Raw genomic sequence first — 24690 nt, 5'->3', positions numbered from 1 at the left:
AGGAAGGCGAAAAACCTCCAGGGCCACTGCCAATCTACCCTGGAGGAAAATTCCTTCCCGACCCCAAATATGGCGGTCAGCTGAACCCCGAGCATGCGGGCAAGACTCTCCAGCCATACCCTCTGGAAAAAGGCTAACAATATCCTATCATTGACCCATTGTACTAATTACAGTGTGGCACTTAATTGACCTATTGACTAAGCCCGTTATCCTATCATACTATCTCCTCCATAAACTTATCTAGCTTAATCTTAAAGTCATGGAGGTCCTTCGCCCCCACAAGATATAGATCTATATAATGATGCAATCCCTCCTCCCCCTTTTGGGCATGTAGGAACTGGCAGATATAGCAGAACCGAAATAGTTCTGATATATGGGGTAAGTAAGTATCAGGGAACCAGCACAGCTGGAGTCAGATTTATAATCCCTCAGATCAACAGTCTGAAACAACCGCATAAATGGGAGGTGCAGCTTTTGCAGGGGCTTAGGCTACAGTGGTGACCATGGAGTCCCCTTGGGGATAAAATTCCCTTCTCCTGAAAGCATTCCCTTTTCACTCTGGCTTGCTGCACATGAGATGATCTGGCCCAGAATATTTTGAAGAAGTTACACACAGAATCTGTGTTTAGAATATAAACACCAGGAGATATGAAATCACAACAGCAGACACTTAACTGTCCTGACAGGGGGCCGTAAAAGATGTATGTGCAGGGAAAGGGAGGGGAATGACTAGAAAACACAGTTAACTGGTAATTCAGGAATCAGAAAATAAACCTGAATACAGGTGGATGTAGGAGGTCCAAATCCTTGCCCAGCTGAGGAGCACGTTACAAGTCAGAGTGCCGTGCAAAGGCAGAGAAAAACTCACTTTTGTACTCCCCTAAACCAGGGCCATAGTCTGTAGGACTGGTCCCATAGTATAAGGGAGCACTTTCCTCAAGTTGCTTTGCTTTATGATGTCTGTTAATAGAATGAAAAGACTAAAACCACAGCTGGGGATCACTGTACTCTAAGGGCATCTCAACCACACTCCCATTTCTCCAGCCTCGCTCCATAAACTGGCTCCAGGTGGAATGGTGGTGGCCTCTGTGCTGGCGTTACATATCTGGGGCCATCCCTGCACTGTGATGATGCTCCCAGAACTGGATAAGCTGACTCTTTAGCCAGATTTCACTGCTGGTGTGGTGCAAAGCTGCTGCACCTACTTGGAGGATCAGGCCGATGGTAGATAGTACACTAGCAAAGTTATAAGAGAACCAAAACAGGCAAGAAATCTACAAGAAAATCTTCTGAAAAGCATGAAAATCTTTTTCTCTGGGTAGCTCTCACAACAGTGAATGGAAAATTGTATAATATTAGCTATACAAGATTTGAGACGGAAATACCATTTTACAAATCACAGGAGAAATCATTTGAGTTTTTAATTAATTCTTCACCTGTTCAGTGAGCCAAATTTTGATGTCTTTACTCAGTTTTTACTTCGATTTGGCCCAGTAGCATTACAGAAAACTGAAAATGAATGTAATCTCTTAGAAGAGAAGGCAGAATTGTTTTAAATATGATTCCATTTTGGGGTGGTCTAATTCTCCTCTAGCTCTGTTGCTACCCAACTTATTGAATTAGACAACAGGACAAAGAGCTTATGCCTACATCATTTCATGAAGTGGCACTACATTCATGGTGTAGGCCTTCACACCAAACATGCTCAGAGCCCTTTTTACTAATATTCCACTCCTACCTCCACAAAAACAAGAGAAGGCTGAAATGAATCTCTTCTCTAGGACGTTGGAAATGAGGTTTACTTAAATGCTAAATCTCCATGATGGCTCACAGTGGCACTGCAAAACCAATAGATTATAGGATTCCAGCTATTTTCCACACAGCAAAATATACAAAGGAAACCCCACCAGGTTTATTATCGCTCTCAATCAAGTAAAAGCCTGTAAGCTTCCTGTTGGAAAACTCTGTCTCTAGGATTCATGTATATTTTATCAAAGTTACATGCAGTCCGGATATTTGTTTCTGAAACATTTCAATCCCCAACTGCACTGAAATACTGCTGTGCCTCTTTTTTTTTTTAAATCAAAGTTAAAATAAATAATAAATGGGATTACTTGGATCCATAGCTTCTATTCACAGTAAATTCTCCTCAACAGGTTTTTATTGACACAAGTAAGTAAGAGAAACCTAAAGATATTTTTTTAAACATTTCCACTACTTTTAATTGTACACTGGAGCAGCAGGACCTAAACAGGAACACAGCTTCACCTCTCTTAAATGAAATTCCTGCAATGATCTAAAGCCAGCTCTTGCCAGAAGTGCTGTTACAATCCCTGCAGTCAACATAGAAGAGATGTACCCCCATCAGTAGCCAATTATTTTCACAATAGTTAATAACAGTCTTTAAAAAAAGGTTGTTTACAAATTCTAGGGGGCGGGGAGTTGATTTGGTTTGCTTTAACAACATGTTGCCGAGAAAAAAAAGCTGTAAGTCATGCTTTCAGAATACTAAAGAATTTTTTTAAAAGTTGCATTTAATCACTTCCTTGATTTGCTAGACATTTACTAATAGATCAAGTGTGTGGGACAGAAGGCATGCGCCTGATGACCCTATAACCAAGTATTTAGGATGAAGCTCAGAGAGTGTCAGGAGAGTGAAGAATATCACAAAGAATTCATCTAGTATTAATAGAGCTTTAGTACTTACAGCTGTCCTCTTCTTCAGTAATACATTTCACAACATAACAGGCATAGATGAACCCTGCCAGCTGAAACAAAATGTAATAGTATTAGATATAAAGCCAATACAAAAAATGGTTTAAAAACCAAAAAACTTTCTAGACTCTTTGCTGAGGCATTGCCAATTCTTTATTATAGTTCTTTATGTTCTTTAGTGAGTGGATTTCTCTTATTTTCTGTGACTCTATTAGAACTAGTCAGGAAATTATTTTTTCCCTCTGCAAAACATTCCAAGAAAAATGAAAGCAAAATTGCTTTAGTCAAAAATTTCCCATACAAATGTGCATTTTCGTTAAACAACTGAAAAACAAAAACTGATTTTTTTTGTTTTTGGCAACTGTTTTGAATTTTTTTGTCAGAAATACTATTTTTGAATGAAACCCTATGGGGGAGAGGGGAATAACAATGAAACAAAGAAACAAACCAAAAAAACTTTTCAGTGAAAAAACTGAAGGCCTAGGATCTAGCCCAATGAGCTTCAGAGTTGATCTCATTGAGTATTCCTTCATCTGCCACTTGGAAATGAGTCCTGTAGTTGTGACTGTGGAATGGGTTTCTGTGTCTGGACTGCCCTCTCAGATCCAAGAAATAGCTAGTCCTATATCTGAGGATAGATTTATGGATATGTTTATGTCAGTGTCTCTTACAGCAGTTGGCAAACACACATTTTGTTCCAAAGATCCCCCTTGTAAGAATGTGTACAGAATATAATCTTAAATGGAAACAATATCATTCAAAGAACACATATATTTGTGCTGGAAGACCAGGGTCACCAGTGGATTACTCCAGATAATATTTTGCAAAAATATTAAACATCACACATACCATATGCCAAATATAATGTAATTCCTCTATTAGTCCTTCTACTGGTTCAAGTCCAGTAGGCTGTCTCTGAGAAGTTAGATTCCACGTGAAAGCTCCTTGCAGCATCTTATGTGCTCTGCAAGGCTGTCCGTCACATATGATATTTGAGAAGTTTTCCTTTACATAGTGTTAACAGATTACTACCTCTTCTAGCTCATCACTAAGGTCTATACATAAAGATGATACGGAGTCAACTGAGTCTAGGTTCTTTAATTTTTTGTGTGCCGAAAAGTGATCGTTTGGTCTAACCCTTTTGCATAACATCATTTTGTCAGTTTTGAGAGTCTAGATTTGTGATGCAGAAGACTTAAAAAACAAACAAATGATAACAAAAAACTTTTTTTGGCCAGATCAAGTCTCCATTTGGAGATCACTTGCAACCAATGCAGATGGTGTGTTTGGGATAGTTAAATCTCTATTGGGAGCACAAAAACATCAATAGAGGCTATATTTCTATGTTACAACAGAATTAAATGATCATTTCAGTCATTTATTTCATATCTGACCTATAGCTCTGCTGGGAGGATTTGACACCAGGGAGGCATGAAAATTCGCTGTTGGACACAAAGAACCTATTGTACCAAGAACAGTGGCATCTTCTGTTAACAGCAGCATTTCATCTCTACTTTATTGGTTCACTATTTCCTTTGGTAACTTGGCTTAAAGATAGAGGACTAAATTACTCCACTGATATACTCCTGTGCAACCCCATTGACTTCAATGATATCACATGGAGTATAATTCAGCAAAGAATTAGGCCCAGAAACATTCATAATTGATTCCACTCTTGAATGTGAGCCTCAGCTTAATAGTTTCTCTGGTCTCTTTTTACAGATAAGCAGATCCAAGTTAGCCTAATAGTTGCGTCTCTGGTAGGCAGTCACAGTGGTAAAGACATTCTGACAATAGTTTGGTATTTCACTTCTTGCTAAAATGCCACAAGTTCATGTTATTAACTAAACTTCTTTTACAAAGTAAAGCAAACAAACTATCACAAATTGTGCTTACTACTGATCTTTCAATTGCACCCAGTTGCATCTCTTAAATATCAGGGGAACTCCTTTAATATATAAGTAAATCCTACAACATTTCTTCAGATGAGCTTGCTGATTAAAACAGTGCCTTTAAGCTAGAAATTGTTCTGTTCTGAACACAAATGGAAGTTTGTTTCCCGCAAAATAATCAGGATTCATAAAACAAGCCTCTCTTTCTCTCATGTTTCTCCAGTTCTTTTCTTGATGCACATATAGCAACCTTTGTTTTAATTTTAACTTCACAGCTATCTTTCACAATAATATATTGGACATTCCATTGCTGTTTTCAAAGGGAGATGCATTCTGTCAACAATAAAGGGTATCCATGGAAAGCTGGGGCACTGAAGGTTCACAGAGCACAGATGGACTGCACTGAATAAATATCATTTAGCAAAGTAGCCCTTAGTTGTTTTCACACGGTTATTGCATGGTGTCTCTAAACAAGTGAAGAGTTACCAATGCAATATACCTGGGCATGAAGCCACCACCCCTTAGGAAACTCCAACTAGTACAGAATGCTACAGCATGTCTCCTCAGCAGCACAGGTTACCGTGAACATCAGTGTCAAACCTGTCCTGTGCTCTCTACACTGGCTTCCCATAGACTAAGGAGTCAAATTCAAGGTCTTGGTTCATATCTTCAAGGTGCTAAATGGTCTGGGCCCAATATATCCAAGGGCACATCTACACTTCTGACTGTACACAGTTACAAGTGCATTGTTGTGCCATAACCTCCCTCTTGGCCACATCTGAAACCTTGAAGCACGTTTCTGAAGTACAGTCCAGTGCACAAAAGCTAGCATGCATGAGGAGCGTGGGTATTTACACACCGCCAATGTCGCATAGCCCTGTACCCATTTGATTGTACAGTGTGAACAAGGGGCATATATACCAGGTCATGGGGATCGATGATCCTTGAGGGCTATTCCCACAATGAACTCATTCCTTTGCTGCCTGACCTTTGCCCAAAAGTATAAAGGTCCCTGCTCCTGCCCCCTTGCCAGCGGTAGTAGCAATCCGCATTGAGCACTTCAAACAGTTTTCTGCTGAACTCCATTGATCTGTACTGGCAATCTTAGATCAAGCTGTGAGAGCAGTTGCCTAGTCTCTGGAGCACACCCTCATCCTGATCAGTGTGTGATCAGAGTACATCATTCTCCATGACTTTTTCCACATAGGCAGAAACATTCCTGTGTACTGGGAGATTTTGCAGAGGCTTGAAGAGGCAGGCATTCATCAGACTACATCCCAGTGCCAGGAGCATACGAAGCACCTCAGGCTCCTGTACCGGAGGGTGAAGGACTCCACCAGTTACAGGGACCTAGCACATGCCTGTGCTATGATGAGCAAGACTGGGTGCTCTCCAGGGCTGCAAGCATGGACCCTGAAGTGCCTCACACCTCCCTCCTCAATCTCACCCAGTCTCATCATATGATGGGATGCCGCGGAGGGCCTGCGTGAAGAGGAAGCAGGGACGTCGGAGGAAGTCCCAGGAGACACAGAGAAAGAGGAGCCTGTGATTTTGCACCTCTGCCAGGTGGCTCTGGCTGAGGAAGCCCACCCGAGGAGCCTGAGGACCCAATGCTGCTGTAGGAACCAGAACCCGACACTGGTAAGTTTTACAATGGACCCCGCAACCATGACCAGCAATTTCCTTTCTTGCTCTGGTGGTAAACGCTTCACCCTGGTCCTCATCCCCATCCCGATATGGTTCTAGAGCAACACACAACTGTAATTCAATGATTTCAATGAAATCTCATGAAACACTGTGAAACATTCAGCAGAAGCTACAAGAAGTTATTAACAAGCAGTCACTGAGTCCCTGTATCTGCACATTTCTCAGACAACACTGACACCAATAGCCCCGAGGCTGTGTGACAGAGGCGAAAAGGGCGGGAGGGAAGGTGAGAGGGAGAGGGCAGGTTTTAAAGGGTCTGTGTGGGAAAATAATAGTTTCATGACAGTTATGGTTGTGCAAAGACCCAACACCACCCATCTCCACCCCACCTCCATCTTTCCTTCCCCTTATGAATGGGAGCCATGCAGAAGTGGGTGGGGGTGGTTGGTAGCTTGTGTGTGGATGCCCCTAGGTCCAGGAAGGGAAAGAGAACTATTTGGCTGTCCAAAGAAAGTCAGAATGGTCCATTTTCCTGATGCCCATTTCAAATGTTTTGTACTGTCCCTGTCTCTGGTGCCTCTCTTCTTCTTGCGCTAAGCCACTAGGCAGAAGCTAGGAGAAACAGGGGTGGGTAAAGCATCCATTCTGGTGGCTGCAACAACACAATGTCATGTTTCTTAGCAGTGGAGAGGCGCCTGGTTTGTGATGTTAATCGAAAAGTTCAGGGAAGAACATACACTTCTAGAGTCACACTCTGTGTCTATTCCAGTACCTTCAAAACAGCTATGTTCTCCAAGTGATGGCCAGCCTTCAAAGAAGAAAAAAGGTGACTGGTAACGTTACCTCTGAAGGAACCAAATCAGACCCAAACTGGTCCCCTTGATGCTCTGTAAACATTACAACTGTTTAATAAAAGTAATGCAGGTATCTTACCATTTTTATCCTCCATTCCTTCCTAATGGGTTGCAAAAGTAGTTTGAAGGAAGGAGGCTATAACAGTTGCATTCCTGGGATGCTAAGAAGTATTAAGATTGGGGCCTTTCACAGAACAGTTGCCTTATGTGGGGGGATGTAGGTACATTTAGGTAAATGCTACCCTTGTCTTTGACGTGGCAGGACATTCCGATGCTGGCAGGGAAATCATTCCAATGGTAAGGCAGGAGTTGCACCGCAAAGATAGCAGAGGAAGATGAAGGACCCTGCAAGATCTGCTTCTTGGCATAGACAGAAGGAGCCAGGAGCAGTTTGACTTTCTTAGGCAAAGGGAGGGGTGGGCTCTTAGGCAGGATAAAGCACTTCTGCAAATGGAGAGACAGCACAGATAATGGGAGTGTGCACATCAAGAATGGGATCGTCACTCATGCAGCCCTAGTCCAGCTGGTGGAGGAATGCTTTCAGGACCCACCCGCCACTGTACTTACTCCTGTCCAAGAACAAGCACCACCTCCTCCTCTACTCCTCCAGCTGCCACCAGGCTGCTGCTGAGGTGGTGAATCTCCCCTGCCCCCCTCCCCGGCTCCCGGCTGCACAAGATCCTCTGTAGGCACCTGAACCCCCTTGCTGGGGAACCCCTCCAGGGCATTCAGGAGGGGAGCCCAACCTAGCCCCTATAGCCCCGCCTGTGTTCGGCCCCCAAACCTCATGCAGGAGGCATCCCTGTTTGTTCTCCTGCACAGTATTTCACAGCTGTTCCTCCATTGTCAGGCTAAGGGGGATGGGAAGGGTGAGGAGACATGTCCACAGACATTAATGTTTGATCACTTCTCAAGGAATTTGACCTTTATTTTTTGTTTCATTTGTCCCTGTCACAAGCAGTTTTAGCTCCACTCGTGTGTGCACCTTGTTTTCAGAGTACCATCAATGTGATACTTCCCAGAGGTCTGGGGTGGGGTAGCAGAACTCACAGCACATGACTGTGATTTCTGAAAAGTCTGGTGCTATGGAAGTGCAAACAATTTCATCCCCCTCTCCTCCCCAACACACACACACACCGGCCATGAATTAATTATTTTTATTTATTTTTTAAAGTATTCATGACAATGAAGTAAGCTGTGAAATAGCTGTTGCTATCCAAAGCACCAGAATGAAAAACAGAACACACGTTAATTGAAACATCTTTAAGGCTTCATTAACGATTTAAGTTACAATATGGCCAGGGGAAACAAAACTAAATTAACACTGAAGATCTCTGAGACTGAGTGGTGCTTTCACAACCCCGCCACCCCCATCCCCACCAAACAGTCACCACTGGAAATGATGGGAGTATGCATGCCATTGGAGTACAAATGCCATGGGAGTAATTGTACATAGAACCCAATAAATGCTCTAAGCAACAGTGTCAGCAAACACTCTGAGGAAGGAATGTGTGAAGTCCCTCCCTACACCTCACAGAACTTTTTTTATATTACATTAACAATGCTCCCCATAAAGCAGCCTGAAATACAGCAGTTAACACATAACAAAAACATTGCTTGATAATACCCTTAAAGTGTGCTGAAACTCTCCTCAGCAAAAAACCAAAAGGGTTAACCTTGACGGCCCCACCACTCAATTGTCTGCTTTCAGTTAGTATGTTAACATTGGCTGCAGGGAATTGAAACCCATGGAGGTATCTCACAACAGAAATATTTGGGAAAGCTGCATTTAGCTTTTCCAGTAGCACCATAGCATCACAGTAGTGTTCCTTGGCACAGCCTCAAGTTACTTTCTGGCTCCTTGCGGCTCCATGATGTACAAGCACACAGCATCATGAATTTCCCTGGCCTGCTGGGAACCAGGAGCTCTGCACATGAGTGTGATCTGGCTGCATGTACGGGCTTTGAGAAACAGATGTGTCCTGGGCCCACTCGCTGTATTCCCCTTTAGCCTCTCAGATGTTGTGCAAGGCACAACACACTACAATAATCTGAACTGCATTGGCCACACTGGTATCCAGATGGATCCAGAAGCATCACCAACAGGCTTTCAGTTGCCCAAAGGCTCATTCGGTCACCATTCTGCAGATAATCTTTACTTGATTTGTGTAGGCACTGTCAGGGTATGGCTTAATGAGCCAGGGTAGGAATGGGTATGCGGGATCCTCCAAAATAAATGTTGGCACAGAAAAACTGAACATAATCACATCATTTGTGGGGAAGAAAGTCCCTTCTTCCCCACTGCAGTACAACCCTGAACTCCCAAGCATCCTGGCATCTAGAATCTTTCCCATTTGTCCAACATTCATGTTCATGAACGACCCTTGTAGTCCACTTAGCCTTGGAGAACCTATGAATACTAACCTTTTTGTTCACATATTCACTGGCCCCTTTTGGTGGGCAAAGTATAGGGATGTGTGTTCCATCAATGGCTGCCACACAGTTTAGAAACCCTATCCTCTGAAATTCCACAATAATTTCGGGGACTTGGATTATGGCAACCACGCTTGGGTACATCACAGTGTTGATAGCCTGGAAAACCTGTACAAACACCACCTTGACAGTTGACTTCCCAATCCTGAACTGGTTTACAACTGACTGGTAGCTGTCAGGTATGGCCAGCTTTTAATGGATGATAGCCACCTGCTTCTGCATTGACATGGGTTTCCAAAATCAAATGGTCTGGCACTGGTGGGCTGGTGAAAACTGCTCACACAACTCCATGAAGGTCTTCTTCATTCTGAAGTTCTGCAGCCACTGGTCATCATCCCAGGTTTCCAAGATGATGCGGTCCCACCACACTGTGCTGGTTCTCCAGAACCAGAAGCAGTGGTCCATCCATGGGCATCCTGTTGCAATCCCTGCACTCAACACATCTGTTCCTTAGCACTACAGTGGATGTTCATTCCTCCTCTGGGTCAGTTGTCTTTAGTGTCTCAAATTTTTCTGGACTGATTCTGTCCAGGGTCCAATACTGCACTGCATAAACATCTGTCCAGTGAGAGGTAGCAGGAGCAGAACCATATCATCACACACTTGCTGCATGTCTCCAACACAATTTGGAAGAAGGGAGAGATGACCGAGAGCTGCTATTACCAAATGTGTGAAGATGGTGTACAGTACCAGCAACACACAGCAAGGCAATTCCCAGTTGAGTTCTTTGATGCACAGGACTCTGCAATACTGCCCCTGAAATGGTAGCACTGTCATTGTGTACCAAAAAGGGGTAGTGTGGACGTGGGTATATGCCTGTGCACAGCATGTACCTGTGTCCAACTCAGCATATGTGGACACTTGGTGTGGGTACATGTGCTAGCAGTACACGGAAAAGTACAGGGAAGTGCACAAGTGTAGATGTAGCATAAAAGATCGTCTAAAGCTCCAGGATGAAGGCATGGTTGAAAACTTTGCTCCTCAGGCATAGTGGCACAGCACATTCTACAATAAGGATAAAGGTTATCTGTATTTCTCAGAGGCCAGCCCAAGCGTGTGGAATGAACTCACTCAGGAACTAAAGACCATCACAAACCTCACCACCTTGTGTTCCAAGTGCAAGGCACATTTCTTTGACCTTGCCTTCTCTACCATAAAGATATAACAATGTGTGTATATATAATAAAATAAATTCCAAAACACTCCACTGCACACAGTGAACAAACATGTGACAGATGTTAGTCATGTCACCTAATGGACTACTGGAAGGTGTTCAGATGCTACTCTGATGAGTGGGATATCAAAACCTATATAAATAGAACTTTTCATTCAGATGGGAAAATTTTGTTATGAGAAGATAGTGAACTAGCCCGTTGATGCTGTGGAGAGAGGGACCCTGACTCAATTTTAGAGAAACACTTCACATCTAGGAAAGCTGCCATGGAAATATTTGTTACTTTGAGTGCATTCTGGTCACTGCTACTTCTGTTATAGACACTGTAAACATAAGAACATAAGAATGGCCATACTGGGTCAGACCAAAGGTGCATCCAGCCCAGTAACCTGTCTGCCAACGGTGGCCAATGCCAGGTGCCCCAGAGGGAGTGAACCTAAGAGGTAGTGATCAAGTGATCTCTCTCCTGCCATCCATCTCCACCCTCTGACAAACAGAGGCTAGGGATTAGAAGAAATGGGCCCAAAGCACCAAAGATCGGCTCTGGATCCCAAATTCCCCTGGTTATACGTTTGGATCTCTCCCATACTGACTGGAACCTACCCAGTGTTAGAGAAGGGCATAAAGCCAAACCCTGGCTCAAATTCATTGTGGTTAGGGTCTCTAGAGAAGAAGGTCAGTAATTCATCTAATTTAGATACATAGATGACTAAATGCTTGTCTTTGACACTGAATGCCATCACAGACACGATTTTCTGAAGCTCTTTACTGCTCTCACAGATATGCCTACAACAGACTATAATTAAAGACTACTGTTTCTGAAAGCCACTCTTCTCCTATCCCGATCCTCCCAAACCCAGTGTTAGTTTGTGATTGAAGGCTGTTTTCATATGATAAAATGGAAATTACATGATGATCTGAACCAGTGTAGTAAAATACAGTAACTCCTCACTTAACGTTGTAGTTATGTTCCTGAAAAATGCGACTTTAAGCGAAACGATGTTAAGTGAATCCAATTTCCCCATAAGAATTAATGTAAATGAGGGGGTTAGGTTCCAGGGAATTTTTTTTCACCAAACAAAAGACTATATTAGGGTTATAATATAGACTATATAAAAAGACTATATAATATAGTCTTTTGTTTGGTGAAAAAAAATTTCCCTGCAACCTAACCCCCTCATTTACATTAATTCTTATGGGGAAATTATATAATATATACACACACAGTATAAGTTTTAAACAAACAATTTAATACTGGTACACAGTGATGATGATTGTGAAGCTTGGTTGAGGTGGAGGGGTCAGAGGGTAGGATATATCCCTTACTGCTAAATGATGAACTAGCAATTGGCTGAGCCTTCAAGGGTTGACTCTCTCACTCTACAAGTCAGCAGGAATGGAGGGAGATATGCACATTTCTCCTTTAAATACACTGCCTTGTTAATTAGATCATCTTGCTGAGACTGCAGCTGCTGCAAGCTCCCTCCGTCCTGAACCCTGGTGTGTCCCCCCTGCTCTATGGAAGATGGGGTAAGCGGGTGCAGGAGCAGGGAGGAGGGGGACACCCTAACGTTAGCCCCCCCCTTCCTTTCTTCCCCCCTGCACAGTAAGCAGGAGGCTCGGGGAGCAGCTCCAAGGCAGGGGGCAGGAGAGCACATGGCAGTGGGGGGAGGGACAGCTGCAATTGCTAGCCTGTTGGGCAGCTGCTGCACATGGAATTTAGGGGAGCAGGGAGCTGATGGGGGAGCTGATAGGGGGCTGCTGGTCCACCTGGTTCTAAGCCCCGACCAGCTAGCTTCAATGGGCTGCTCTTCCTGCAAGCAGTAGACAAAGCAGGCGGCTGCCAAATGATGTTAGAAGGGAGCATTACGCAACTTTAAACCAGCATGTTCCCGAATTGATCAGCAACATAACAACGAAACAAGGTTAACCAGGACGACTTAAAGTGAGGAGTTACTGTACCCACTTCTCCTCCCCCAAACCTTAACCCAACAAAGAAATACCCAACCCAGCAACACAACCCCAAGAGGAACTACAAGTTTTCAAAGATTACTTCAGATTGTTTATATTTTGTTTGATGGGTACAACTCTCTCATGTCTACACAAAGTTAAAAAAATCTCTTTAACAAAAACTGACAAATTATTTACCACTGTAACCCAGAATTATACTCTTAAGGTGTTTGTGAGGCTATAAGTTAACCCTGAGCTTGATCAGAGTGCACTTCTGGAGTTGCCAAGGTTGCCAAGTACTGTGATCACACTAAATCTAAATCAACATTGATCAAAATCCTGTCTAGTTATTTTTCCTCAACCCCTTTGATTGAGACAAAATATTTTCATTCACTGCAAATGGCAGCAGGCTTGGGAAAAGGCTTTTTTGGAAAACTCATCATTCCTGTTCAATTTTACTATAGCACCTATATTGATAATTGTAAAGAGGAATCTTTATTAAGCCAGTTAGCTGAACCAAAGAATGACACCAAGGAAAACAAAATTAGAAGAGGGTAAGTTGTGCACACGGAGCTGAAGAAGACAACGTTACAAATATGAAGATGAATGACTTAAGGATTCTGGAACTAGCACAAGGTCCTGTCCTCACTGAAAGTAAATAATTCTTATCTCCTTCTATAACTGGTCTTTGTCAGAAGAAAGGTCAATCTGACACAAATGCATTGTGTCTTGGGCTGAAAAACAGAGCAGCATCCACAGAGGCAGCTAAGTGCTAGTGCTTGTATTTTAACTTCTCATGCCAAGCCTAAGTTTTGTAGCACACAGGGGTTTGAAAGGATCACTCAGAAGTTGAAGATCTCTGAAGAGAAAACAAAAGGAGACTGGGTTAGGAACAGAGGGCTGGGTCCAATGCTGTAGGATCAGGCTTAGAGTGCCAGTGTTAATTCTGGATTTTATTGCTTTTATGAGAACCATGTCAGTCAAACCATTGTACCTAAATTTTCAGTCACCTGCCATTTAGCTATGTATCTTCCACTGACTTTACTGGGATCTTTGTGGCTAGATTCCACGTAACGTGATACAGTTAAGGGTCAGTGTTTCTTTGAAATAGATTTTTGGCAGTTTTATACAGTATATGTACATAATAAGATGAGGGTTGATAAATTACCATCAAGAAAACTTGCAGTATATTGATTTCTCAAGAAAATCATACCCATTACTTAGTAGAACAAAGGAGACAGAGACCTTTCTATCAATAGCTGTAGAATTAGATTAGTGTCATGGGGGTTTTGAAGCTGCCCCATGTACTAACCCTTCCAAATTATGTTTTGGTTGCCTGAAGTGTTATGGTAATGTAGACAGCAGATCACTGCTAGAGTTTATTATGACACTGAAATAACACAGTACAGAGACTATTCTCCAGAGATGCAGCTTTATTTATGTTTATATGTACAATTGTTATCCTTATTTTTTGAGAGTTCTCATCTGCTTACAAGTTGAACTACTCCTTATTGAAATAGTAGGCCGGTGCATTTTAAAAATATTAACTTACTGGGCCAAAACCCTTCTGGAGAATGCAGTCTGCACTAACACTGAATTCTTTGGCTGTGGAATTAACAAATGCTATGCTGTATAAAGCAGAGATTTAGTTGATGTGATCAAATCTCTTGGTCCTGACTGATAGTCAGAATAACTGATCTTGTAGTAGCTGTGTTAAACTACTGGAGAACTTAAGATCAGCCATACTGTGTCAGAGCAATGGTCCACCTAGCCCAGTATCCTGTCTTCAGACAGTGGCCAATGCCAGGTGCTTCAGAGGGAATGAATAGAGCAGGCTATAATATTGCCCATTGCCAAATTCTGGCAAACAAAGGCAAGGGACACTTCAGAGCATGGTTTTGCATCCCAGCCCATCCTGGCTAATAGCCATTGATGGACCTATTCTCCATGAATGTATCTAGTTCTTTTTTAAATTCTTTTTAAAGTCTTGGCCTTCACAACATCCTCTGGCAAAGAATTCCACAGGCTGACTGTGCGCTGTGTGAAGAAATACTTCCTTTTGTTTGTTTGAAATCTGCTGCCTATTAATTTCATTTGGTGACCCTTAGTTCTTGTGTTATGAGAAGGAGTAAATAACACTTCCTTATTTACTTTCTCCACACCAGTCATGATTTTATAGACCTATATCACATATGCCCTTTGTTGTCCCTTTTCCAAGCTGAAAAGTCCCATTTTATTAATCTCTCCTCATACAAAAGCTGTTCCATACTTCTAATTATTTTTGTTGCCCTTTTCTGTACTTTTCCAATTCCAATATATCTTTTTTGAGGGGGGCGACCAGATCTGCATGCAGAGGCAATGAAATATTTTATGTCTTCTTATCTATCCCTTTCCTAATGATTCCCAACATTCTGTTCGCTTTTTTGACTGCTGCTGCACATTGAGTGGATGTTTTCAGAGAACTATCCACAGTGACTCCAAGATCTCTTTCTTGAGTGGCAACAGCTAATTTAGACCCCATCATTTTATATATATATATATGTATAGTTGGGATTATGTTTTCCAATGTGCATTACTTTGCATTTATCAACATTAAATTTCATCTACCATTTTGTTGCCCAGTCACTGGAGCCATCCAGTTTCCATTTTCCAAGCATGGCACTGAAAAATGTGAGAAAAGTTTGTATCTTAACCTACATAGTAAGCATCAGTTTGCTTTTTAATTAAAAAAAATCTTAGAGGTTGCTTTTTTCCCCTTATGGGACCAATATAACCTAAATGATAGCTACAGAAACCTGTACACACTGGGAAATAGAGAGGATACTATTAAGTTACATTCAGTTTTTATTTTTTTTTTGTCCAGTGCATCCTATCTCCTTTATAGCGGTAATTTAGAAGTTGCTTGGGGCAGGTCTGTCTTTATTTTCTGGCTGGTGTTTCTAATTTCTTCCTTGCATAAAAATCTCAAGATCAGCACCAAGAACAAACTAGAACATTTTTATTTGAAATGCTGCCGGGCTATTCCAAATCTATATTGTTTAGGGCAGCTGTTCTCTTAGCTTCTTCCTTGGCAGAGGTGGGGGGGGGGGACAGGGAACGGGGGGTTGGATTGTGGGCGTTCCGGGGTCTGTCAGGACTCAGTGGGGGGTGGATAGGGGTCGGGGCAGTCAGGGGACAGGGAGCAGGGGTGGGGTCCTGGGGTGGTGGTGGTGGGGTCTCTGGGGGACGGTGAGGGGGCAAGGAGCGGGATGGGTCGGGGATTCTGAGGGGGCAGTCGGGGGGCAGGAAGTAGGTGGAGTCAGATAGGGGGCAGGGCCAGGCTGTTTGGGAGGCACAGCCTTCCCTATCCTAAAGCTCATTCAGCAGTTTGAGGCTTGCAGAAGAGCCAAGCTGTTAGCTTTTCCATTAGGGCTACCATCCCTTTCACTTCTCAAATGCCAAATTATAGTCTATATTTAATTTCAGTGCCATAGAGAGATTCATGTCAGGGGAGGGTAGCTTCATTTAAAATTAGCCACTGGGGGAGGGATCATATGAGAAGAGCAATATCCTGCACCACCTACCTCCTTCCCAACCCTACCAAGGGAGACCCATCCCCTGCATTCCCTGAGGCTTCAGAGGGGTTAATTCAGTTGTTCTCAAACTTGTGTCCTGGTGATCCCTTTCACATAGCAAACCTCTGAGTGTGACCCCCCTCCCTTATAAATTGAAAACACTTTTTAATATATTATTATAAATGCTGGAGGCAAAGCGGGGTTTGAGGTGGAGGCTGACAGCTCACGGCCCCCAGTAATAACCTTGTGACCCCCTGAGGGGTCCCAGCCCCCAGTTTGAGAACCCCTGGGTTAATTTAATTTTAGCACCCTCTGTCCATTCACATGCATGTGCTATTTTGAGCACGTCAGTTTTCACAACATAGGCTCATCCCAGATTCTGGAACAAGCTCAAATGCTCAGTTCGTGGAGTATGTACATAAGCTATACTAAAGACAAACCCACAGTAACCGTCTCCAGTTTGTGAGAGACCCCATGGAGCCAGTCTCTAGGAAACAGGTAAATGCATGGAGATTAAGTCCATTAATGGCTATTAGCCAGAATGGGTAAGGAATGGTGTCCCTAGCCTCTGTTTGTTAGAGGGTGGAGCTGGATGGCAGGGGAGAGATAACTTGATCATTACCTGTTAGGTTCACTCCTTCTGGAGCACTTGGCATTGGCCATTGTCAGTAGACAGGATACTGGGCTGGATGGACCTTTGGTTTGACCCAGTATGGTTGTTCTTATGTTCTAACGTAAATGAACCCAAAGTTATGGAGACATATGAGTCAAGGAAGCCAGCAGAGTATCAGAAACCTGGAAAAATTTCTGACTGGATGGGCTCAGGCGTTTGGTCACAAGCTGAGGTGGTTCAAAAGTTTTGGATTTTTTTTAAGCAGAATTTTTTATTGTTTCTTTAAACAATCAAAAACAGCAAGCAGCAAATATTTGGCCACACACTTCTGAAACCCCAAACCATATTCAGGTTTTGGCAGACTAATTTCAGCTTTTCAATTAAAAAAAAACACAACAAATTTTGAAGGAAAGCAGACACTGTCCATGATTTTTTTTCTGCTTTTTAAAAACCCCTAGTTTTCGATCCAGAAAAAGTTTTGATGGAAAATATTTGTCCAACCCTTTTAATGAGCTTTAGTGCCTTTTAGCTCTAGCTGATGCTGAGAACCAGTGATACCTTGTAAAGAAGTTTTCTCAAAACTGGGTTTGTGCCGAGATGCAGAAGGTTTATTTTTCCCAGGGCCGCCTGTGTGGGGGAGCAAGTGGGGTAATTTGCCCGGGCCCCACAGGGGCCCCCACGAGAATATAGTATTGCAATTTTTTTTATGGAAGGGGCCCCTGAAATTTCATTGCCCCAGGCCCCCTGAATCCTCTGGGCGGCCCTGCGATTTTATAGGGACAGTCCCAATTTTTGGGCCTTTTTCTTATATAGGCTCCTATTACCCCCCACCCCTGTCCTGATTTTTCACATTTGCTGTCTGGTCACCCTAATTGTACCTGATGTAAGCCCAAACAACAGAGTATTTTACTGCTATCAGGCTCAATCCTGAGTTCCACTCTACTCCTTTTGCACAGTCTCTGCTGCACAAAGAGAGCATGTGGGAATTTTTCTTGGCAGGCGGGGGCATGGCCAGAATATGCTGACCTATGGCAATCCCTACCTGATAGATTACAGTACTGAAGAGCCAAAAACAGCTCCCTATCTGAGCTGCATTTGGTAGATACTGGGAGCATCTTAGGATCAAGGCCTTATTGTCACTTGAACAGAGAACAGAGACAGGGGAAGGATAGCTCAGTGGTTTGAGCACTGACCTGCACTAAACCCACGGTTGTGAGCTCAATCCTTGAGGGGACCACTTAGGGATCTGGGGCAAAATCAATACTTGGTCCTACTAGGGAAGGCAGGGGGCTGGACTCAATGTCCTTTCAGGGTCCCTTCCAGTTCTATGAGAGAGGTATATTTCTATTTATTTATTTACCTAAATTAGCAAACCAATGTCCACTTTTTCTTTTTTTCCTTTTGAGAAACTAACTCCACTTGACCTTTTTTGTAAACACCTGCTTGACTGTTTAGGGCTCTAAGTGTCCCTAACCCTTTGACTGCTAGAAGCTGGAATTGGACAACAGTCCACTCGATAAATTGCCCAGATCTGTTCACTCCCTCTGAAGCACCTGGCACTGGCCACTGTCGGAAGACAGGATACTGGGCTAGGAGAAACATTGGTTTGCCCCAGAATGGCCATTCTTATGTTTTGCTCTGAAGGTTTTATAGCACTAGGCATTTACACATTCCCCCCCAGCCCCGGTCTTCTGGGAATGCTACAGAATGGTTTAATCATCTGGCTTTGGTATCTGACTGCCTTGGGCAGCTGTAGCTTTTCTTATCGGTATGTCTTACTGTGTGTCACCTTTTCCAGACAGCTATAGGATTAGGAAAAGAAAAATTGGTTCTTTATGCTCCAGATCTAACAAACCCACAGACTGCTCACAGCCCACCAAATGAATGCCTAGCATTTAAAATCGACCTGAATGAGAGGAAACAGTTGATTATAAATGCTAGGCATTCATTTAGGGGACCAGGGGAAAAACCTGCATAACTGAGGATTGTGCAGATTGTATAGGGGGAAATATTTTGATGATACAAGAGAACACTAAAAACCTTTGGCAAACAAATACATGCAAGTACCTTGGCTGAATGAAAACACCTTCATGTCCATGTGTCCACATAGCCAGTGAGGCTGGGAGATCTGAATGTGAACAATGGGTTCTTAGAGCTGAACTTATACTCCCAAAGATGCAGCATTTGGAGGAAAAGAAATGCAGGATAAGAAGAAAAGTGCTATGTTGGTTTGCCAGCTCGGAAAGATTTTGCAGGCTAATCTGAAAACAATGAGGAAGGAAAGGGTGTTGTAGAAGCAGAGGTAATTCACTGTTCTTCACAGTGACATATTGGATTAAATTAGAACAATACTATCACACCTACACCAAGAGACAGACCCTTTCAGAGGAGGTGAGAGAAGCTTTCCTGCAAAGATTGACTCCTTTCCCGTGGTGCTATTTATTTTCATTCTGATGAATTGCAGTGCATTTGAAGGCTCTGAGGGTAGTTACAGTCTTGGGAATGATGGCCTCAATATTGCACTAGCTTCACGGTGGGTGGTCAAGGTGTAACAGCCCAGTGTGGCTCTGATCAAAGTGCTGCTGTGATTGGCTGGCGATGGCTGTTGTGGCAAGGCAGATTGATGCACTGTATGTGAAGTGCACGGCTCAGCTGAAGCTGCTGTTCAGCAGTCTGAACGGCCAAGTTTTCCTTCACAAAAAGAAAACCAAATACAGGATGTCTTTCTATCCACATTAAAGACTATTGATCACACTTTAAACCGTGTTTGTCAAATAAGGATTTAATTTATTCTTCAATGACTATCAATTGATTATTAAAAGACAAGAACGATAATTTGTGAAGGAAGCAGGAATCAGAGTAATAACCGAGGGCCATATTGATCAGAAATCTATAAGTGCATAAACAACAAAGTTAACAAAGGGCAGGTGGTTAGCTCACAAAGGGGCTAATCTCATCTCCATGGCCACAGAGGAGCCACTGGCAGCAAAGCTTGTGCACAAAATGGGGAGGCAGGAATGGAGACAAGGAGCCCACTTGGCAAAGCACGTATGGCAGATGGGGATGGGGCAGGAAGAGGAGTGGGGCCAGAGAATCTGGTCCCTGTACTAGGGTTGCCAACATTCTAATTGCAGAAAACCGAACATCCCTGCCTGCCCTTTCCCTGGGGCTGTGCCTCTTCTCTGAGGCCCTGCCCCCGCTCACTCCACCCCCCTTCCTCCGTTGCTCACTCTCCCCCATCCTCACTCACTCGCTCATTTTCCCCGGGCTGGTGCAGGGGGTTGGAGTGCAGGGGGGTGAGGGCTTTGGCTGGGGGCATGGGCTGTGGGTTGGGGACAGAAATGAGGGGTGGAGGGTGTGGGAGGGGGCTCCAGGCTGGGGCTGAGGAGTTGGGGTGCTGGAGGGGGTGCAGGATCAGGGCTGGGGGGTTGGGATCCAGGGTGGGGCCATAAATGAGGGGTTCAGGGTGTGGGATGGGGTCGGAGTGCGGGAGAGGGTGAGGGCTCTGTCTGGGAGTGTGGGCTCTGGGGTGGGGCCAGGGATGAGGGGCTTGAGGTGAAGGAGGGGGCTCTGGGCTGGGTGTGGGAGGGAGTGTGGACTCCAGGAGGGAGTTTGGGTGTGGGAGGGGGCTCAGGCCTGGGGTTGGGCATGGGATGGGGTGAGGGGTGCGGGCTCCGGGCAGTGCTTACCTCAGGTGGCTCCCACAAAAAGTGGGAATGTGCTAATAAAGTTTGCGGATGACACAAAGCTGGGAGGTATTGCTAACACAGAGAAGGACCGGGATATCATACAGGAAGATCTGGATGACCTTGTAAACTGGAGTAATAGTAATAGGATGAAATTTAATAGTGAAAAGTGCAAGGTCATGCATTTAGGGATTAATAACAAGAATTTTGGTTATAAATTGGGGACACATCAGTTGGAAGTAACAGAGGAGGAGAAGGACCTCGGAGTATTGGTTAATCACAGGATGAGTATGAGCTGCCAATGTGATATGGCCATTAAAAAAGCTAATGCGGTTTTAGGATGCATCAGGCGAGGTATTTCCAGCAAAGATAAGGAGGTGTTAGTACCGTTAGACAAGGCACTGGTGAGACCTCATCTGGAGTACTGTGTGCAGTTCTAGTCTCCCATGCTTAAGAAGGATGAATTCAAACTGGAACAGGTTCAGAGAAGAGCTACTAGGATGATCCGAGGAATGGAAAACCTGTCTTATGAAAGGAGACTCAAAGAGCTTGGCTTGTTTAGCCTAACCAAAAGAAGGCTGAGGGGAGATATGATTGCTCTTTATAAATATATCAGAGGGATTAATATTAGGGAGGGAGAGGAATTATTTAAGCTTAGTACCAATGTGGACACAAGAACAAATGGATATAAACTGGACACTCGGAAGTTTAGACTTGAAATTAGATGAAGGTTTCTAACCATTAGAGGAGTGAAGTTCTGGAACAGCCTTCTAAGGGGAGTAGTGGGGGCAAAAGACACATCTGGGTTCAAGACTAAGCTTGATAAGTTTATGGAGGTGATGGTATGATGGGATAGCCTAATTTGGCAATTGATCTCTGATTATTAGCAGGTAAATATGCCAAGTAGTCTGTGATGGGATGTTAGGTGGGGTGGGATCTGAATTACTACAGAGAGTTCTTTCAGGGGTGCTGGCTGGTGAGTCTTGCCCACATGCTCAGGGTTTAACTGATCTCCATATTTGGGGTTGGGAAGGAATTTTCCTCCAGCGAAGATTGGCAGAGGCCCTGGAGGTTTTTCGCCTTCCTCTGCAGCATGGGGCACGGGTCACTTGCTGGAGGATTCTCTGCACCTTGAAGTCTTCAAACCCACAATTTGAAGACTTCAATAACTCAGACATAGGTTAGGGGTTTGTTACAGGAGTGGGTGGGTGAGATTCTGTGGCCTGCATTGTGCAGGAGGTCAGACTAGATGATCATAATGGTCCCTTCTGACCTTAAAGTCTATGAGTCTATGAGTCTAAGTGGTGAAATGTCCCTCCAGCTTGTAGGTGGAGGTGCGACCCGGGGGCTCCGCATACTGCTCCCACCCCAAGAGCCATCTCCGCAGCTCCCATTGGCCAGGAACCGCAGCCAATGGGAGCTGTGGAGCCGGTGCTCAGGGCAGGGGCAGCGTGCAGAGCACCCGTGGCTGCCCCTATGCCTAGGAGCCAGAGGGACCTGTCACCGCTTCCTGGGAGCCATGTGGAGCCGGGTAGAGCCTGCCAGCCCTACACCAACCAAACTTTTAACAGCCCAGTGAGCAGTGCTGATTGAAGCCACCAGGGTCTCTTTTCGACCAGGTGTTCCAATAAAAAACCGGACACCTGGCAATCCTACCCTATACAGATACTCAAGTCTTTTGCTCTTTGGCAGGGACATGGGGGGCTACTTTAGGAAACAGACTGAAGCAACCTGCACAGAGCAACTCCACAGAATTCCTCCTTCCTATTACCTGTGCATCCGCCCAGTGCACATCCCAGACACTTGACCCGCCATGAGGATTTGGCCCTGTAAGCACAATATAAAATTACTCCAAGTCCCACAGGACTTCAAGGACATGGTCAGTAAAAGCCCTTTCTCTGGTACCTAACATTTACAACAACTGAACACAGCTCACGTTTCACTGCTTTTTTTCTAGCGTTAAGCTATTGCAGGGATCAGGCTTTTGCTACCTGTGTGATTTATATTGAAACAGACATGGCAATGCTACTGTTTCAGTTCAGCAAAATAGGCTAAGCAGGCTTAAAAAAGCCAACACTACAGCACCTTATGAAACCTTCCCTGCAAAGAAAGCCACTAGAATTTTTAAGGAATATCATATTGGGTGGTCTGGCTTGTGTGAAAAGAGATTACCCTGCAGGAGTTCCAAAGAAAAGGACAATTCAAAAAAACCCACAGCCAGGGGTAACTTTCATCACACATGTCTTCTGTCATAAATGTGTGGGGGGGGTGCGGGGGGGAGACGTAGAGGGGAACTCACGTTATGGTTTACTTTGTATGATGCATAGTCATTAGTAATGAACGGGATGAGTTTAAAGTTATGTATCCCCATCACAGCTTGGAGCAAAAGAGCACCCTAGGTATAAATCCTCAAAAGAGGATATAAAGACCTCAGAAATATGTGTTATATAAAAAACCCAAAACTTTAGTTGAAGCTTCCAGGAACTCCCTATACCTTAAATCATTTTGGGGGAATGACAAATGATAGAAAGACAATTCTCGGAAAGGCTGTGTCCTTAGAATCTATGCATCATTCTAGTGAGTTAAGTGAACGAGTTATATCTGACAGTTTATGAGCCTTGTTAATATAATGCAATATCTGGGACTGTGCCAGCCAGGATGATCCAGGGAAGTCACAATTAGAACTCAGACTGTCGACAGACATCAGAGACCAATTTAATGCTAAATGTTTCAACTGAGTGAGTCCCTTCTCTGCTGTCCATTAAATCAGTGATACTCATTCGGAAGCTCTCAAGCTGCATGTGGCTCTCAACAGCCCTGCATGCAGTTCTGTTCTTAGCTTTGAGTAAGACATTGCTCAGCATGCTGCTGTAGCATTTGCCCTGAGGGGAAACATGAGTGACTAATGCCATGTCTACACTAGCACATATGTCAGCAAAACTTTTGTCGCTCAGGGATGTGAAAAAACACCCCCTTGAGCAATGTTCCCTCTAATTTTTTACATCCATGTGCGGAATGAATTTTGTTATATGCACCAATATGGAGGTGATGTGTGGTGGGGGTGGAGCCAAGGCATTTGGAATGTGGGAGGGGGCTCGGGGCTGGGGCAGGGGGCTAGGGTGCGGGGAGGTGAGGACTCCGGATAGAGGTGCAGGCTTTGGGGTGGGGCTGGGGATGTGGGGTTTGGGGTGCAGACTACCCTGGAGAGAGAGGGGGGAGGATTGCCTATAAGCTTATACATGTAGACATGGTCTAAAACACAAGGCACATGTTAGTCTTTATCACTCGTGATGGCTGACTGATGTCAGGGAGCTCCAGACAAGGCTGAGTTTAAAGCATAGCACAGAAAGTCAGAAGATTTGTGTTCTGTTCCCAGTTTTGCCACAGACTTTCTGAGACAACTTGTTTAGAGCCAGGCTGTGATGACTAGTCCCTGCATGTGCATGAGGGAAAGACTGTGAAGGCAACTTACCTGCCTTTGTGCACTAGTGTGGAAGGACAGTTTCAGTCCAGCTGCATTGCTGGCACCAGACAGCACAGAGATGGTTGGGAAGGGAAGAAAGCCCATATCTCTGCTCCGTCTGCACTGGCCAACAGGACACACTGCACCCAGCTCCTCAGGGTGATATAGTGGCTGTGATATTGTGACATACAAATGCACAATGTCTCTGGGAGCTCTTGCTATGGTGATGCAGAACCACTCTATCTCCTACTGCAGACTTCCAAGCAGTAAGCAATTTAACTGTTAACTTCTCTATATCTTTTCTTGGACCAACTTCTGTTGGTGAGAGAGAGACAAGCTTTCGAGCTTACACAGAGCTCCTCTTCAGGTCTGGGAAATGTACTCCAAGTGTCACAGCTAAATATAAGGGGGAACAGATTCTTTAGCATAAGTAGTTAACACATATTTCAAGGGACCATTTTTCTGTGTGAGTTCATCTGAGAGTGTAATGATTGTCTCATTTCATCCACATAGTTGTTATTGGGGCATTTAATTCACTGAATGACGTATACCACATGTTGTGATAGGCATGTGGTTCCATGGTGCAATTGTTCAGAAATTCTTCTTCAAGGTGGCTCAAGAAGAGGTTAGCATATTGGGGAAGCCACCC

At 44.1% G+C, this 24690-nt stretch overlaps 1 protein-coding gene across 2 annotated transcripts in view; it reads right to left on the bottom strand.

Moving 5' to 3' along the window:
* The window catches only part of NKAIN2 (sodium/potassium transporting ATPase interacting 2), an 819309-nt gene that overhangs the window by 22531 nt on the left and 772088 nt on the right, over positions 1–24690 (bottom strand). For both annotated transcript variants that reach the window (XM_045008616.1, XM_045008617.1), the window contains one exon: positions 2708–2768. In XM_045008616.1, coding sequence (XP_044864551.1) covers positions 2708–2768 — 61 coding nt within the window. The remainder of the gene's footprint in view (positions 1–2707; positions 2769–24690) is intronic.

Source organism: Mauremys mutica, chromosome 3 (genome assembly GCF_020497125.1).
Source record: "Mauremys mutica isolate MM-2020 ecotype Southern chromosome 3, ASM2049712v1, whole genome shotgun sequence".
Classification (NCBI taxonomy): Eukaryota; Metazoa; Chordata; order Testudines; family Geoemydidae; genus Mauremys; species Mauremys mutica.
Note: the sequence above shows the minus strand (reverse complement) of the source record. Positions and strands in the feature narration are given on the sequence as shown.